Below are 19,068 nucleotides of genomic sequence, written 5' to 3'. Positions count from 1 at the left end.
AAGGAAGGAAGGAAAGTAGAAAGGAAAGAAGGAAGGAAGGAAGGAAGGAAGGAAGGAAGGAAGGCAGGCAGGCAGGCAGGCAGGAAGATAGACTGATTTTACCAAGGGATGATATCTCCACTAGCATTTCAGGATACATGAACAAAAATGCCAAATTAACTTCATGATATAATTAATACAATTTTCATTTCATATTTATCTTAATTCCACACTATTCTTGGCTATTCTTGACTACTCTTGCCCCAAATCCAAGAAGCTAAATAAATATTTCAGCAATTTTATCTATTCTAGTCACCACGATGAATAAATGACCTTATAGATATAAATAAATAAATAAATAAATAAATAAAGGTTATTGAGTAAAGCCTAAAATGTTTTTTAAATAGCAATAAATAACAGAAGTACTCAGGATACTTTAAGATTGATTATAGAAAAAGTATATAAATAAATAAATAGATAGGTAGGTAGGTAGGTAGATAGATTTACTAATATTCAAGATATCTGCAAACAGGTCTTCTGGCTATTTCTATTCTTTGTTAGCCATAAAGCTAGGCAAAAAATTCTGTGGCATGGTTATATCCGACATCAAATCTCTAGTAACACTATTAGATATGAGCTAATTGGAATAATAATAATATATCTTCCTAGCTGAAGGACTGGCTGGACTGCTAAGCATTATTTATTTTCCTCTTCTAAATATTGGCAGCATGTCCTTTACTGAAATTTCTCTTCCTTTCTGTCACTCTCTCCATAGTCTTAAATGCAGTTATTTTTTGCCCTTCACATAAAAAGAATCTATTAGATTATAAAAGAATCTATTAGAAATTATCTGAATCTACTTCATCTAAAAACAATTTAAAAGATGTAACTTTAGAACTAAAGTGTTATGCCATAAATGATTAGTTGCATAATCTCTACCCTAATAGCCACAAATTATTTATTTAAAAAAGAAAATAACCCCTTATTTTCTCATGCAGAGAGACAGTATCGCCTACAGAATGAGATTGCCATCAGGTACATATTTTTAAAAATATTTTTAACCTACTAAAATGCCTTTATAAAATGCATTTTGACAGTTTATATTAGATAAACTTCTAAAGACAGGTTGCCTCAATAAAAAATGAAAACAGCAAAGTATGAATTTAGCAATCAGGAGATTCAATGAGCTTTCTCTGAAGAAATTTTGTGATACTTGAGCATTTTTAAATTTTTTTTTTTTAAATGAACAATGCTATAATAATATTGCTAAAAATGTCCTCAAGAAAAAAAATGCAAAAGTGGAATAGCAGCTTGGTACTATGTAAAGAACACTGACTTAGGGACAGACATAATGGGCTCAAATCATATCTCTGCCAATTGGCAATTCTGTGATTAGACAAGTTATTAAACATCTCTGAATTTCAGTCACCTTATCTGTACAATGGGAACCTACTATTTATCTTCTCAGGGACATTTCAAATGAGTCAACATCTTTCATTAATCAAATGCTTACAAATCTAGAATATAAAGTAAAAATTATGAAATATATAACTAATGAAATATTCATGGAACAACAAATAATAAATTTTAGAAAGTATACTCTTTAAGTATGGTGATACCTTTCTTCATATTTAATTAAAAAGCTATAATTTTCTAATATTGGTTTTGGTAAATAATTAGCATACATTAAAATGAAATAAATTATTATAATTTAATAACATACCAAATGACCAGGCACTTGCTTATAAACATTTAAAATAACTGCGTGAAAAATAATCAAATATGGACTTGGGTTAAAGAAAATGTATTTCTTTAATGTCCATCTGTTTTATTCATTTAAAATGCTAACCCACTCTCCAAATTACAGGTTTTTGTAATCTTCAAAATGACTGTCATCCCAGTAACTAAAGCAAGACATCCGTTTCAAGAGAAGTTTTAAGTAATATTTAATATTATATTGTCATGACAAATGCAAATAATGGTAAAACTAATCTGACACTTCACATTTGAAAAACCTCTCCAAATATCTCAAAGCTTATAATCTTTATTAATTTTGGACTCTGTAATTCTAACATTTAATTTAACCCAATTTATTTAGAAAGATACCTATTCCTTAAGTTTTTGAAATGTTTGTAGATATGAATTTTTGCCTTAACATTGAGTTGAGATTTTTTTCAGTTACTATTTACAAAGAAGATAGCAATACTTATTCTTCTGAGGTCCATAGGCTTTCTTTAGTATAAGATAGAATATAAATCAAAATATACAGCTTAAAAATAAATCCTTATTTTGGGCATTAATTCATGATAAATAAATTTCTTATCTCCTACACCTCTTACTACCACCTTCCATCATTAAAGGATATATCAAAACTTCACATGATAAAAACATATAAATCCTTGAAAATCCATGACAGATGGATATTTTTAAAGTAAAGATTAAGAAGGAATCTAAAAAGCGTTAAGTTACTCTAAAAAACAATGGGGCAATTATGAAGCAATAAAAACAATACAGAAATAACTCCCCAGAAAAGAAAAAGCTAAGAAAGAGACATAGAGAAAACTCAGAGTCCCAAATTCTTTCCCTCCCAGAGTCTGTGCACAGCATCCTTTTTTCCAACTCTTTCTTTCCCATGAGCCTAACCGAATGTACCAGTTTTCTACCAATTACAGGTTAAGTTCCATTACGACAAAGTTGAAAGGGCAATTCATTTTTTTCTTCTGTTTAATGAATAAACACTTTCACCTTAAAATGAAACAAAATAACGTAAGAATTATTATATTTTCTTTTCCCACCTAGAGGTTAAGCACTCGAGTTTAAAATTTAAAGATAGGCTAGTAAAGATACTATGCTGCCATCTACCTACCTGAAAGGGTATATAGAAAAATGCAGACAAAAGCTTTCACCTCCTCTTGCCTACAGAAGAATATAGGGTCCAAGTCCATGGCATACTTTAACTGTACTACTATCTCTATAAGAAAGATGCACAGTAGTCATTAATACAATTTTCAAAGATAATTAGAGGCCTTTGGGGATATTTATTCCATACCCCAAATCATGAAAAGGGTAACAAGGTGAATAAGATTTATGACACTAGCTGGCCAGCTTTTCGCATATAACAAAGAGCTGGATTATAGTTGTTTGTTTTAGAGAAAAATGAGAGACATGGGCAAAGACTTAGCAAAAAATTAATGGGACAGGACTGTTTGAAGAATATTCTATTACAAAAATTTATTTTTTAAAATGTTAATAGTGACTTTTGTAGTGAAATTATTGATTTTTTTCTACTTTTATAAAAAACACAATAAATGTCATCATCAAAAGAACTGCTACAATAAGCACAATGTTCTATTCTATTATGTAGCCTTAGAAATATTTTCTATACAGTATATTACTATTTTAGAACATATTTGACCTTAAAACCAATTATTCCAATTACTGCTTCAAGCCTCTTGTTGTTCTTTTGTCCGGCAACAATTTCCTTCAACTCTCCATCTGGTTAATCTCTACCTATACCATAAAGTCCCTCACAGGTCTCATTCCCCACAGCCCAATGGTTCTCAAGCTTCACTGCTACAGAAGCGCTGTTCTGCACAACTCCATAGGATTCTGCTTACATTGACTCTGAGTGTTGCCTCATGGAATTGTGAAGTTAGGCAGCACTGATTAGAATCACCTGCACAACTCTACAGGATTCTGCTTACACTGACTCTTGAGTGTTGCCTCACAGAATTGTGAAGTTAGGCAGCACTGATTAGAATCACTTGGGAAGAAATTTTTAAATAAAATGCTACTGCCAATGACACCTATGAAGGAAGAGATTATATGAGACTAAACCCTCCAGTAAGAACACTACTAAAAGCCAGATAAAATCCAATTAATCAGTAAATAAACAGTTTGAGTGAAGACACTAGAAAGTAGCCAAATTGCTAGGACTTCAAGGGCCAAGATCCCAGAGAGAGTAGAAATGCATTAAGGTGATTCCTCTATTTTGTACTGTTTTTTACCTTAAGATACTTGCCAATTCATAAGCAGTACTTATGACAGATTGAGTGGGAGTAACAGATCAGAGCTTTCTGCTATTTCACAGAGCTGGGAAAACAATAAAGCAAAGCTACAATCCATTGTAAACACCTGTTTTTCACCTGAGACTCCTGAAGAGCTTCATTATAAGAGAAAAGGCAAACTGAAAGCAGTCCTTCACAAAGACAAAAACTCAATAATCATGAATCTTCACAAAAATCTCAATAAATGCAATAATGTCATCTTCAAAAGAACCACTGTTAAGATCAGTGTTCTGTAACTTAGACTTAGAAATGTTTGTTATACAAACCCTTGATTGGATCAAGATGAGTCTTTTATTGACTGTCCAAAAAAGAAAAAAGTACTATATTTTATCAAAGAAAATATTTAACAAGATCTTTTGTCATTAGTCATACAAAATGTCTAGTATCCAACAAAACTTATCTGATATGACAGAAGAAAGAACCAAATATCTGGAAACTAAGAAATGGAAAAAAAAAGTCAAGTACATCTCAACACTGAAGTTATCAAACATAGACATTAAAACAACTTTGAACTGTTCAAAAATATAGATGACAAACAGAGAATTTCACCAGAAATGTGATCTATAAAAAAAAAGTATCATATGTAAATTCTGGAAGTGAAATATATAACTGAATTAGTAACTCAACATAATGGTTTGACAGATTAGACAGAGCAGAAGAGCTGATCAGTAAACTAGAAAAATAGGTCAGTAGAAAATACCCAGTCTGAAGCACAGGGTGGCGGGGGGAAGGAAAATGTAGAAAAGGCCACAAAAGTTATGCAGTGCAGTTAGATCTCATGTACTTAGAATTGTACTCCCAGAAATGCAAGAGAAAAAGTTGGGTAGAAGTAATATTTGAAGAGACACAGACTAATAAATCCATAACTTAAAATGTCATTAAGCCAGATTCAAGAAGCTATATAAATTCTCAAACAGAAAAATGAAAACAACAATGAAGCACATCATAGAATAACTGCTAAAATACAAAGGCAAAAAAAAAAAAAAACATAGGCGTTTTGGTCCAAGATGACAAAAGAAGAGCCTCCTGATTGCAACTTTTTCCAGACACACTGAATCTACTGCTACACATGGAGCAATTCCCTTTGAAAGATATCAGAAACTAGTGAGCAACTTCTACACATCAGGCATATCACTACAGAAAATCATCAAATAATCAAGAGAGCAAGAAAAGAAAGGAACAAATGAATTACGAAAAAAGCTAGAAAATAATTTGCAAAATGGTAACATTAAGTTCATACCAATCAATAATTACTTTCAATGTAAATGGACTTAATTCTCCAAACAAAAGACAAGAGAATGGCTGAATGGATTAAAAAAAAAAAATAAGACCCAACTAAATGCTGCCAACTAGAGATTCATTTCTGCTTTAAGGCTACACAGACTGAAAGTGAAGGGGTGGAAAAGATATCCCATGCAAATGGAATCCAAAAGAAAGCAGAATATTTAAACTTTTATCAGACAAAAAAATATTTGAAGCCAAAGATATGAGACAAAGAAGGTCAATATGTAATGCAAAAGAAGTCCAACAAAAGGATATAACATTTGTAAATAGTTATAGTACACGACATAGAGGCACCTAAAAACAGAAGAAAATATTAACAGACCTGAAGGGAGAAACAGACAGCAACATAATAATAGTAGGGAACTTCAACATCTCAGTTTCAAAAATGGAGAGATCATCCTGATAGAAAATCAGTAAGACAATATTGGACTTAAAACTACATGTTAGACCAGATAGACTTAACAGACATTGATGAAACATTCCATTCAACAGCAGCAGCATACATATACTTCTCAAGCACACAGGTAATATTATCCAGGATAGATCTTGTTAGGTTACAAAACAAGTTTTAATAAATTTAAGAAAACTGAAACCATATCAAACATCCTTTCTAAACATAATGGTATGAAACTGAAAATTAATTACAATAAGAAAACTGGAAAATTCACCAATACATGGAGATTAAACAACATACTACGAAACAGCCAATGGGTCAAAGAAGAAATCAGAAAAAAATCTCTAGGAAAATGAAATGGAAATATAACATATTGCAACTTACAAATTGTAATAAAAGCAGTTCCAAGGGAAGTTCTTAGCAATAAACACCTACATTAAGAAAAAGCAAATCTCAAACAACCTAACTTTACACATAAAGGAACTAGAAAAAGAAACCAAGCTGAAAGTTAGCAGAAGAAATTAAATAAGGTAAGAGCAGAAATAAATGAAATAGAAACAAAAAAAGATGAAAAAAATCAAGAAAACTAAAAGCTGAGGGTTTTTTTTTGAATAGATAAACAAAATAGACAAATCTTTAGCTATATTCACTAGAGAAAAAAAAGAGGACTCAAAATCAGAAATAAAAGAGGAGACATTACAACTGATATCACTTAAATATAAAGGATCATAAAAACCTCCTTTGAAAAATTATATAACAACAAATTGGACAACCTAAAGAAATAAATTCCTATAAACATATAACCTATTAAGACTGAATCATCAAGAAGCCGAAAATCTAAACAAACCAATTATTAAGAGATTGGAATCACTAACCAAAAACCTCCAAACAAAGAAAAGTATAGGACCAGATGAATTCTACCAAACATTTAAAGTAACACCAATCTTTCTCAAACTTTTCAAAAAAATTGAAGAATGAGGAATCTTTCCATAATCAAGGCCAGCATTAACCTGATACCAGACTTTAGATAACACTGGAAGAAAAGAAAATTATAGGCCAATATCCCTGATGAACATAGATGCAAAATTCTACAAAATATCAGCAAACCAAATTCGACAATATATGAAAAGGATCATACACCATGATCAAATGTGATTTAATTCCAGGATTCAAAGACACTTTGATATCTGCAAATCAACTGATGTGATAAATTACATTAATAAAATGGAGGGTAAAAATCATCTCTATAGCTGCAGAAAAAGCACTTGATAAAATTCAACATCCATTCATAAAAAAAAAACTCAACAAACTGAGTATAGAAGCAACATACTTGAATATAATAAAGGCTACTTGTGACAAGCTCACAGAAACATCACACTCAGTGATGAAGTGAAGAGTGAAAGTTCTTCCTCTAAGGTAAGGAATAAGACAAGGATGACTTTTATTCAACATAGTACTGGAAGTCAGAGCAATTAGGGAAGAAAAAGAAATAAAAGGCCTCCAAATTAGGAAGAAGTATCTCTATTTGTAGATGGCATGATATTACACAGAGAAAAGCTAAAGATCTCAACAAAAAACTGTTAGAACTAATAAACAAATTCAGTAAGACTGCAGGATACAAAATCAATACACAAATATCTGTTGCATTTCTATACATTAATAACAACCTATCAGAAAGAATTATTAAGAAAACATACTGCTTTCAATTGAATCTAAAGGAATAAAATACCTAGAAATAAATTTACCAAGAAGGTGAAAGATCTGTACAGTGAAAACTAAGACAATGATGAAAAAAATTGAAGACATTAATGAATGAAAAGAAGTTAGTTCATGTTCACGGATTAACAAATTAAGTATTCTTAACATGTCCATACTACCCAAATGATCAACAGATTCAATGCGATCCCTATGAAAATTCCAATGGTATTTTTCACAGAAGTAGAACAAACAATCCTAAAATTTGTATGAAACCACAAAAGACTCTAAATAACCAAAGCAATCTACAGGGGGGGAAAAAAAAAAAGCTAGAGGTGTCACACCTCTTGATTTCAAACTATATTACAAAGCTACAGTAATCGAAACAGTATGATACAGGCAGAAAACCAGACACATGGATCAATAAAAATGGAACTGGACCTCTTATATCATACACAAAAATCAAGTCTAAATGGATTAAAGACTTGAACATAAAATGTAAAACCATAAAACTCAGGGAAGAAAACATATTGGGTAAGCTCCTTGACATTGGTCTTGAAATAATATTTTTGAATTTGACACCAAAAGCAAAGGCAACAAATAAATATAAATAAACCAGTGCAACAACATCAAACTAAAACTTTTCTGCACAGCAAAGAAACCATCAACAAAATGAAAAACAACCTATGGAATGGGAAAAAATATTTGCAAATACTATGTCTGAAAATGGGTTAATATCCAAAATAAAGAACTTATGCAACTCAATAGCAAAAAACAATTGGATTAAAAATGGGCCGAGGAACAGCAAATAGTCACTTTTACAAACAAGTCAGACAGATGGCCAAGAGGTACATGTAAAGGTGCTCAACATCACTAATATCATGGGAATGAAAATGAAAATCAAAACCACAACATACCACCTCACATTTGTTAAAATGACTATCATCAAAAAGACAAGAGGTGAGTGTTGGCAAGGATGTGGAGAAAAGGGAACCCTTGTGCATTGTTGGTGGGAAAAGAAAATAGTACAGCCACTACAGAAGACAGTATGGAGGCTCCTCAAAAAATTGAGAATGGAACCGCCACATAATCCAACAATTCTACTTCTGGGTATATATGCAAAGGAAATGAAAACAGGATATCAAAGAGATTATTCACACTCCCATGTTCACTGCAGCATTAATCAAAATAGCCAAGATATGGAAGCAACCTAAGTGGTCCATCAGTAGATGAACTGATAAGGGAGATGTGATGTATGCACACAATGGAATATTATTTGGCCATGAGAAAGAATATTTGCAACAACATAGATGCACCTTTATGACATTATATGAAGTGAAATAAGCCAAACAGAGAAAGACAAATACTCTACGGTATTACTTACTTATATGTGCAATTAAAAAAAAATTTTTTTAAAGGTCAAACTCACAGGAACATAGAGTAAAGTATACCAGGGGCTAGGGTTGGGGAAAATAGGGAGAGGTTGGTAAAAGGATAATACAAACTTTAGCTATAATATGAATAAGGTCTGAGGATCTAATGTAAAATATGGTGACTATAGTTAATAACTGTATTGTATAACTGAAATCTGCTAAGAGATTTTTTTTTTACTGAAAAAAAAGGATAAATATGTGAGGTGATGGATGTATTAACTAGATGGGGGAATCCTTTCACAGTGTTTACGTACATCAAATCACGATGATGTACAACTCAAATATCTTACATTTTTATATGTCAACTATACCTCAATAAAGCTGAAATAAAATAAATAATTATCTACATTACTAAATCATAAAAGCAGCCAGAGAAAGACACTTTATTGCAATGGAGTAACAATAAGACTAAGTGATTTTTACAACAGAAATGATAGAAACCATGAAACAATGCAATAACACCTTTTAACAGTAAAAGTAACTCCACCCTATAGTTCTATGCCAGGCAAATAAATCCTTCAAAATAAAAGAGAAATGAAGATATTCTCAGGTGAAACAAAACTAGGAGAATTTGTTTTGCCTGACTTGCATTAATAGGCAGAAAATATTCCTAGAAATAAGTCGAGAAATCTATGACGACGTGAAAGACTAGGTAAAGCATTCATATTTGGATAATTCCAAATGAATACCGACTTCATATAACATATACATTATAACATATAAAATACAAACAACACAACATCTCATCATGTGTTTTAGTTCTACGTTTATTTTATACCCCACAAGAGCAAAAATGATGGTGACAGGTGGCATTCTAAAGCCACCTGTCTAGGCAGTGGTCAAACTACTAACTTAGATCCAACCTCAAAAAATCAAGGAAGAATGTTTACGACTCTGGAAAACCAGTAAAAGAAGAGAAAAAAAAAAAAAAAGCCATGGGAAGGGATAAATTAGATATTTTTTAACTGAAAATTCCAAAGCAGGTAAAAGAAAAAGTAGAAAAATGGAAACAAAAGTAATTGATGGCTAAAATAAAAAATAAATAGTAAGATGAAAAAGTATCAGTTACACTAAATAAAAATAAATATTCTAATTAGAAGACAAAGATTATCACACTAGATTAAAAAAATGAAATATCTGGTGTCTACAAGACACATAGACAAGACGTACAACTGAGAAAGACTTAAAGTAGAAGGAAAAAGATATACCATGAAAATACTATCCAGAAGAAAGCAGATATTGCAAATTAATAACAGAAAGAAAAATACTTCAAGGCAAGAATCATTACTACAGAGGTGTAATTTATGATACAAGAGTCAAGCCATCCAGCCCATAAAAACATTAGAATTCTACACTGTATGCATCTAGTAATAGAGTTTCAAATTATCAACATTTAAACCAATGAAATGACTAGAATTCATTTCAATGAATATTGAGTGCTACTGAATATTCAGTTTGCTTCAGATCCTTGGAATATTTCAGGCTTTTTAAATTATAAAATATTTTCCTCAAGTTTAAAGTTCTGGTCCTAGAATTTAACTTTAGTAAAAATAAGTAGGTTAGAAACACCAATAACAAACATTCTAATTTTATGAATTATCTTTTCTTAAATTAAGAAAAGATAATTCATAAAAATTCATAAAAGGGCAACATTAAAGTTCTTCATATACCTAACTTTATAATATACAAATCACTTCATTTATTCAGAGAATATACCATAAATATACCATAAACAAGGTTAAAACATATTAGATTCCTCAACAGGATGCTAAATGATCTTGAAAATGTAACATAACCTCTTTGGGTTTCAATTTCATTATCTCTATTATGAAGGTAATTATAAAAGCATCCTACTTAACAACAAGGATACTATAAGACTTGGGCTAAAGGGACATTAGCACTATTAGATAAAATAACTGTTAGGTCCCTAGAACTATTTATAATTTACTGCTTATTACACCAAAGTAGCTTTATTACAATGATCTAGCTGCTTATTTGATTTTCATTTGGTAATCCTACCGACTAACACATTATGATTTTTTATAAAATTAAAAATCATCTGTATTGCTTCTACAATTGACTGCTCTAAGGAAAATCTGGTTTGAATTTTTAAAACCCAACTTAAACTCCCTTTTTCTATTTTCTTCCTAGATTTTTAATCTCATAATAAACTTTTACTATGCTAGTCTTTTCTCAACACCTAGTATGATGTGTGTGTGTATATATACATAATTCTAAGTGTTCAAATATTATCACCTATAGTCAGTTTTTCTGTTTAAAAAAAGAAATTCTTCTTCTAATTTGTACTAATTTTTCCAGGGTTTCTATCTTTCACATGTGGAGAAGAAAATTATCTTTTGTAATTTTCAATGTCTTAATCCTTCAGTTGAATATTATTATATTCGTGAGTATTGGAATGTATCTAGTCTGTTATCTATCTCCCAGTAATGTTGTTAAACAGTCTGTAAAATTTTCGTAAAATCTAATAGGCCAAAGAAAAACTGTTCCCTCCTGAGAGCTTTCATTAAAATCAAATGTAACATAAATTGAATGTCTATAATATACCAGGTACTTTTACATGTGTTATCTCTATATTTAATCTTATTATTATTCACATTTTTCACAAGAAGACATTGCAATTCAGGAAAGTTAAATGAAGTGTCAAAGGTTATACAGATAATAAAAGCCAGGCTTTGATCCTAGGTCTATCTGTTTACAAAGCCAACATCATTCCAGGGGTTAGCAAACGACCAGGGATTGGCAAACTCAATATAAAAACACATATAGTTAATATTTAGGGTTATCGGGTCACATGTCTCTGTCACAACTACTCAACTCTGTTGTTGTAGCACAAAAGCAACTGTGGACAATATGTAAACAAATGAGAGTAGCTGTGCTTTGGTAAAACTTTATTAATAAAAACAGGTGGCAGTTCTAATTTAACTGAAGGCCCATAGTTTGTCAATTCCTCCACCATACTACAATGCATTCTTTCCTAGAGAACCTAATTTAATGTCACTAAACGTTATCTCTCTATCAAAATTATTACCTTAATCTTATTGGGAAACTTTATTTTAATGCTTTTCTTATTAGGCTCAATTATTTGAAACAGGTTAACTTGGGGTAATATGTACAATCTTTCACATATGCTAACTATAGTGCCAATTATATCAGAAATTAACCCATAAGATACAATTTCTAAAACTGTAGTACTAGCAAGCACTAAATACTCAGTGTGAAAGTGGCAGCTATATTTGAAGTGTTCTCTTTTGAACTTTTTCAGTTATTAGTATCTAATTTTAATTGCTCAATCTATATTTAAAAAGCATAATCACAAGCCTCTACTAATATATATAGCCCAGTTAACAATAGCAAATATCCTTTAATTATATAAAATGTGTACAAGAAAGATCTAAATACATAGAACGTAAAGACTTATTTCACTCTCGCCCTTATTCCAAAATTTAATTATATGTACCATCACTGAACTTGTTTTTAATATAAAAGACTTAAATAATATAAAAGTATACAAATAGGAAAAAAAATCCCCCTTCATCAGGGATTCTTTCTTCCTCTTTCTTCCCCAAACTTGCTTCCTCACATGCATATTTGCATCCCTGTGCAAATTCTCTTTCTCTGTCACAAACAGGTGCAAATGAACACAGATACACACACACACACACACACACGGGTTTTTTTAAAAAACATAATTAGAGTCTAAATGACATACCATATCAGGCTCAAATCCCAGCTCTACACACAAAACACAGAAGGGTAGATTCAGAAAATACAAGATTAGGTTCAAATTCCAGCTCAACAACTGAAAACACTTGAATAATCGCTTCAGTAAGTATTTATTTAAAGCCTACTAGTCTGTTTCCTCATCTATAAAAATGGGAAAGAAACTGTACCCACTTGATGTGATTGTTGTGAGCATTAAAGTGAGTATTAAAATGGCATGCCCATAGCATAGGGTTGATATATATAGTCAAGGACCTAAAACTCCTAGTTGCTGCTATCACCAACACCACCACTACTATCACCTTTTGGGGCAAGTCTTATTAACATCTGTTGTAGTTCCTCAACAAAATAAGAAAAGCACTGCCTTTAATGGTACATATAATTTTTTAAAGCATCCTGCAAATTCTTATTGTTAACTGTGAAAAGATAGGGGAGCGGAGGGGGAGAGTCCTTTTTCTCAAGAATCTAATGTTCCTTAGAGAACATTTAAAATTCTGATGTCTATTTTTATTCCTGGACAGAAACAAGAAGTTAACATTTTTCACTTTGTTTTTCATTACTGTAGATATCTGAGACCAAAACATATATATTATAAGATCTAAAATGTTGCTTTTTAAAGAAAGTCACTCAATACTAATAAGCAATCTTAAATGGATTTGGTTAAAAAGGAATGTCAGATTAGGGTCTACTTTCTCAATTCCAATACATCTTAAAATTCATTAATTTGGGGGTTTATTGTTGTTGCTTTTATTTTCAATCTTCTGCACTTAGAAGAACCACATGTTCATAACTGTATGATACAGCTGCTCTAACATTAGTGGATATAAACATTTCTTACCAAGTTACGCTTTTTTAGTGGAAGAAAGTAATAATAGTGGCAGAAAGAAAACATCAGTGCGTAGCAAGTAAGAAGTTCAGTGTAGAAACACAACTGCAGAAAAAGCCAATGATTATCTTCACCAACACAATTGTTAATCCTGAAGAAAAAAAATAAAAAAGAAAAATTATTTTAAACTTTAAAAATGTTAATTTCAGAACTGGTAAAACTAAAAATAAAAACAAAGAACTTCATATATGCTTAACTTCATGGAGATATGCTAAAGTCACTCAAACCTAAAAGCAAATATTGCATATGAAAAGATATAAATACTCTACCTCACAATTGTAAAGCACTTACTACTTCACAGAGGTACTCCATGAATATGATCCCCCCTCAACTACCCAGTGAGGCAGGAAGAGCAGATGGCAGTCTCCTTGTCTCATTGAAATGGAAACAGGAACAAAGGAGTTAAGACACGTGCCAGAGCACGTACACTCTGTGGCCAAGAGAACAAGAACCGTCTTCTATACATTGCTCATCGATTACAACATTCTAGTTTGGAGAGCAATTTGAATCATGTGAAGTAAAAAAACTTAAATCTGCGACTCTGACATAATTGCTAAGCATTCACAATTTTTCTTACTTTTAAAAGCTATCCTTGGTGGCTGAAAATAAACACATATCCAAAACTATTTACAAATTCTTAGAGCTACACGTCCAGCAATACAATAGTGAACTATAACTAGGAAAAAAGATTAATGCTATAATCAGAAAAGTTCAAGGATAAAGCAATCTGAATATTTTGTTTCAAAATTTATTGTACCCAAATTTCCAAAATATTTTACAATTCCAGCTGAAAACACTAGTTCAAAACTATAAATTACCTTGCACAAATATTTTTTATTTCAATATAGTATTATACATTGCCACTGTCTGGGGGAAAAAAACGATATAATAGGTTCAATTCCTAACTTAAGTTGTTTTAAAGGTATGTTATTAAACTATTTTTTAAAATCAGATATAGAGCTGAACAGAAAACCTTGCAGAGGTATTTCTTAGACTTAAGAGCTCATGCTTTAACAAGAAAAGTTCCTGTTCTGTTATTTCCAAGCAAGGCTATCAGAGAACTGTGTTTATGTATGCACTCAAAAATACTCTTCAACAGCTACTGCTTGAAAGATGACTTATTCTTGTAAGATCCTTCCTGTTCCCCACAATTTTAGAAATAACTGCTATGATCATGGCATTCTTTTTACCCAAAGAGCTTTAAGAAACACTAAAGTAGTCAATCTATATACATATGTAAGAGTTCTTTTGGAAACAATTAAAATACACAGAAAGAGTGATCAGAGCCAGAAAATCTTAATGTGATCCGAGGATTGACCTCCAAACCTAAAGCTGTAAGGCAGTTAGAACAATGCAGTTTCTGAACATAATAAAAATTCTCCCTGCTTCCAATTCACACTGCACATTTCCTTCACACTGAATATCTCAGCAATGCTCTGTTACAGAATTCAATCATGAAAAACTCTAAATCTATTCAGATCCCTGATCTACCCTCCTTTCTTATCCTCTAATTCTTTCTACTTCCACTCTTCTTCCCATCAATACTGAGAAGTTGACTAAATTGGAAGCAAGAAGCCTAGAAATAAAGAACTCACCTCAATTAGAGTTTAGGCACTACCACTTTATTTTGTCATCAAGTTAGTCTTTACTCCTTAAAAGTAAATAAATGAATAATATCACTATTCTCTATAGCACCAAAACATTTCCTAGTCAGCTGGTATTTTTTTAAGCTTAAACTATTAAATTCTTATAAAAGGAAGTATCAATATCCATGATACCATGAACATTTATTATATTTTTAGTTAATCAGAAACATGACTCTAAAAAGTATATAAAATTGAGTTTTTCAGTATAATTACACTTACTTGTTTAACTAGGTTTTTAAAATCTATTACCTTTTTACCTAGGTTTTTAAAATCTATTACTATTTTAATTGTAAACAGATCACTGAGGTGTAGAAAATACTAAAGAATTAATCTGTTTAAATTCAAGGCACATTTTAAAACACCAACTGTATGTTATACACTATAATAATCCTGCTGATAGAATTAGACAATTTTAAACTTTTTGATATAATAAACAAAGTGCTTTTATCTAAATGCTTTTTTTCCTAATCTCGGAAAATTACCTTCTATTTAAATAATCAGTTTATAGTAAAACTCAAATTTCCACTAAAAGCTTGCTAATAACAACTTATGCTACTAAAATAAACTATCGAAAATAAGAGAAACTCTAAATTGATTAGCATTATTAGGCAAAGCTAAATTCTTCCTTTGAGTCAACTTTAGATAAATGCAGTCATAAATTTAAGAAGCCCATTATGTAGTTAACTTTGTATGCGTGCATGCATGTGTATACAAACATAAATATATATGTATAGATATATTTATAAAGTGACACAATATACCAGTTTAAATATTTAGAGATCCCATGCTAAATAAAACAGAATTAAATACAATATCTTGTTCACAGATTTTTGTGACAGCTTTGAAATGAGATACAATGAAGAATTCTCATAGCATTTGTTTTAAAAAATTCTATTTCTGAACTGAACATTTTTAAATATTACAAGAGAGCCCTCTATTGACCAAAAATGTTGGCAGTTCAGCAGAATCAACTAATTTCCACTTATACATATCCAGCATGTGTGCAATGTTAATACTTATATCCAATATATAATACAGGCTTAAAATGAGGAATCAAGGTACCTGAAAAGTGTTATTCTTTAAATAACTGGGAAAGGAAATTCAAACAATGGGATGTATATGGTTTACTACTTTTAGAAACAATAACAGCCACTATTTAAGTACCTTCTAAGTGTCAGACAGTATACAAAATGCTTTATATATATTACCTCATTTAACATAATCACCTTAAGTCTTTTGTATATTTGAGCACATGTTAATTCTTAATTTTCTGCTCATATATCTCCTTGTTAGAAAAGATAGGATCTCTATGAAAAAATGACTTTGGGAGTTCACAGACCATACAATCAAAAATGTATCCTTATTAAAAGATTTTTTAAAACTATATAATCTTGATACGTCTTTTGTATAAATGTGCTAAGCACTAAGATTTATTTTTTACTAGGTTTATTTCCCTAAAAGTGAATTATTCATTTCTTACCATGGACAGTGATGATCCATTCTCCTAACACAATGGCCACAGCGGCTGCAGTGATGGGAACGCTTTGGTCTCATCAAATTACACTTGTTACATAATTCCCAGAACTCCCTTTCTAGAGAAATAAATTAAAATCCATTTAATGAAGGCAAATGAGTAGTGTTTAAATTCAGCAACAACTTAACAGGAGATTTTATAGGAAGTCTTCAATATATATGTCTAAGAAATTTTTCTTCTAAGTCTCCAGTATAAATGTGTTTGCCATAAATGTTGCTGTTCTAGTCTATGTATATCTGATTTTGTATATTTCTAAGTTTAAACTCCATAAAAATAAGACAGTAGTCAAACTAAGGAATAGAAAACAATGTATCTGGGTTTTAGATACATTGCTATAAGTAAAATTTAATGACAAAACCCTAAAGTACAATCGAATTATTATATTAAAACAGAATTTTATTTAAACAAATTTATGTCTAGAAATTTTATTAAGGCTCTAAAGAAGGAATAATGCTGAGCCCTGGTTTCATGGATTAATAAGTCAAAATCAATCCTATAAACTCAAGAGAAACAGAGATGGCATTCTGTCTCCTCACACTCTCGGCCAAAAGCCATTTAATAATATCGCTGAATTCATTTGGCAATGTTTATGAGGGATATTTGAAAAGAATTTCAGATTAGTTTAGGATATATTAAAATAGTTTCAGAAGTGAAAAGATTACGAGACTACTACTTAATGGAAAGAAACTTCTTTACAAAACTGTCCTACCATCAAGGGCAATTTCCTCTAGCCTGTAGTGAAAGAGGACATAAATAAGTTTTGTACCAAAAACATGAAGTTTACAGAAATAAAGAGAAAAGTCTTGTGCTTTCATTATAAATTATTCTAATCAGATCCATTAAAACTATATGGGAAAGTCATTTACCAAGGCAAGACAACTTGCTTTGTTATACAGAATATATTTTAATAATATTTGTTGAAATAAAATTTTACTTTTACAAAATTAAATCTTCTATGACTTATGTTTAAACTATACCCTGACCTCATTAAAAGTATGTAAAATCAATCTAACTCCCCATTCAGAGTGAATATTAGTATATGCAAAGTGTGAACCTATCACACAGTAGGTAGTCACTAAGTGCTTACTAAAGTATGAAAAGTTTACAATTTTTAAATCAAATTGTCTAAACTCAAGTGAAAGAAGATCATAGTAGGTAGTGCTCGATAGTCTAAAGAAAAACCTACTATTTTAATTCTATTATTTTAATGGCCAGAAGTAAAATCGATATATTGGAATTTTATAAAGTGTTGGAAAAACATTCGGCTATAGATGTCTCTGAAGAAATCAATGAAGTATAAATAAAACCTGTATCAAAATTGTTTCAATAATATGAAAGGTGAGAACTTATCTTTTACATTTAAAATCTCATTTTAAAATAAAATCCTCTTTAATTTCCTACTTACAGTTCTTATTTTAATGAAAGTAAATCATGTGAGAGAGCAAGTTTTAAAGCTTAATTTAGATACAGTTAAACTAGTATTATTTTACTGAAAGTGAAATAAAAACTCGTTTCATATGAGGCAAAATACAATGTCACAAGCATATCACTTTTTTCCCCACTTAACTAGATGCTCCCAAACATCCCAATGTTAACACTTTGAAGAAATATAATCATAAAGAAGATTCTCCTCAGTGAGCCAATTTTCATTATAAGACAACATAAAAACTTTATGTTCTTAAACTAGTCCCTTAAAACATAAATATGGTATATTCATTATTGGCAATTTTAGCATATAATATTCTAGAGAACAAAATTCTTTATTCATACTTAAAATATTTATCCTCAGAAGAGAAGAGAGTATCTGGCTATAGGCAGAGAAAGTCTATAATTCTGTAGTCTAGATCGCAATTTGGCAAACGACAGTCCATATGCAAATCCAGGACACAACCTGTTTTTGTGTGACCCATGAGCTAAGAGTGGTTTTGACAATTTTAAATGATTGAGAATAATAATAATTTGTGGTATGTAAAAATCACGAAATTCAAATTTCAGTATCCATAAATAAAGTTTTATTTGAATGCAGCTATGTTCATTCATTTACGTATTGTCTATGGCTGCTTTTATGCCACAATGTCTGAACTGTGAAGTTGTGATAGAGACTATATGGTCCATAAAGCTGAAAATATTTACTATCTGACTCTTTACAGTAAAGAATAGTTTGCCGATTTATGGTCTGAACCATAAATTTGTTTTAAAAAAGAGTTTGAGACATTCCTTTTGCTAAATTTAAGATACAAGTTTCTCAAATGAGAAACACCTACAAAATCTCATTGTCATACACGTGCATGAGCACAAACACACACATAACTGTGTTTTTAGAAAACAAAGTAAAAACCACTATTGTAAAAATCTAGAAACTTAATTAAAAGTGTAATCTATGTTTGTGCTTGTATAGCAAGAAAAAAA

The 19,068-nt window shown here is 30.8% G+C and overlaps 1 protein-coding gene across 11 annotated transcripts in view; it reads right to left on the bottom strand.

Annotated features, from left to right (window-relative positions):
- ZDHHC21 (zinc finger DHHC-type containing 21) overlaps positions 1-19,068 on the bottom strand; it is a 63,498-nt gene that overhangs the window by 28,032 nt on the left and 16,398 nt on the right. For all 11 annotated transcript variants that reach the window (XM_015594538.2, XM_025051413.1, XM_025051414.1 and 8 more), the window contains 2 exons: positions 16,606-16,717; positions 13,432-13,570 (listed from right to left, as the gene is read on the bottom strand). In XM_015594538.2, the coding sequence (XP_015450024.1) occupies positions 13,432-13,570; positions 16,606-16,717 (251 nt within the window). The remainder of the gene's footprint in view (positions 1-13,431; positions 13,571-16,605; positions 16,718-19,068) is intronic.

This window comes from Pteropus alecto, unplaced genomic scaffold, assembly GCF_000325575.1.
Source record: "Pteropus alecto unplaced genomic scaffold, ASM32557v1 scaffold95, whole genome shotgun sequence".
NCBI lineage: Eukaryota > Metazoa > Chordata > Mammalia > Chiroptera > Pteropodidae > Pteropus > Pteropus alecto.
This window is presented reverse-complemented; position numbering and strand designations above follow the sequence as displayed.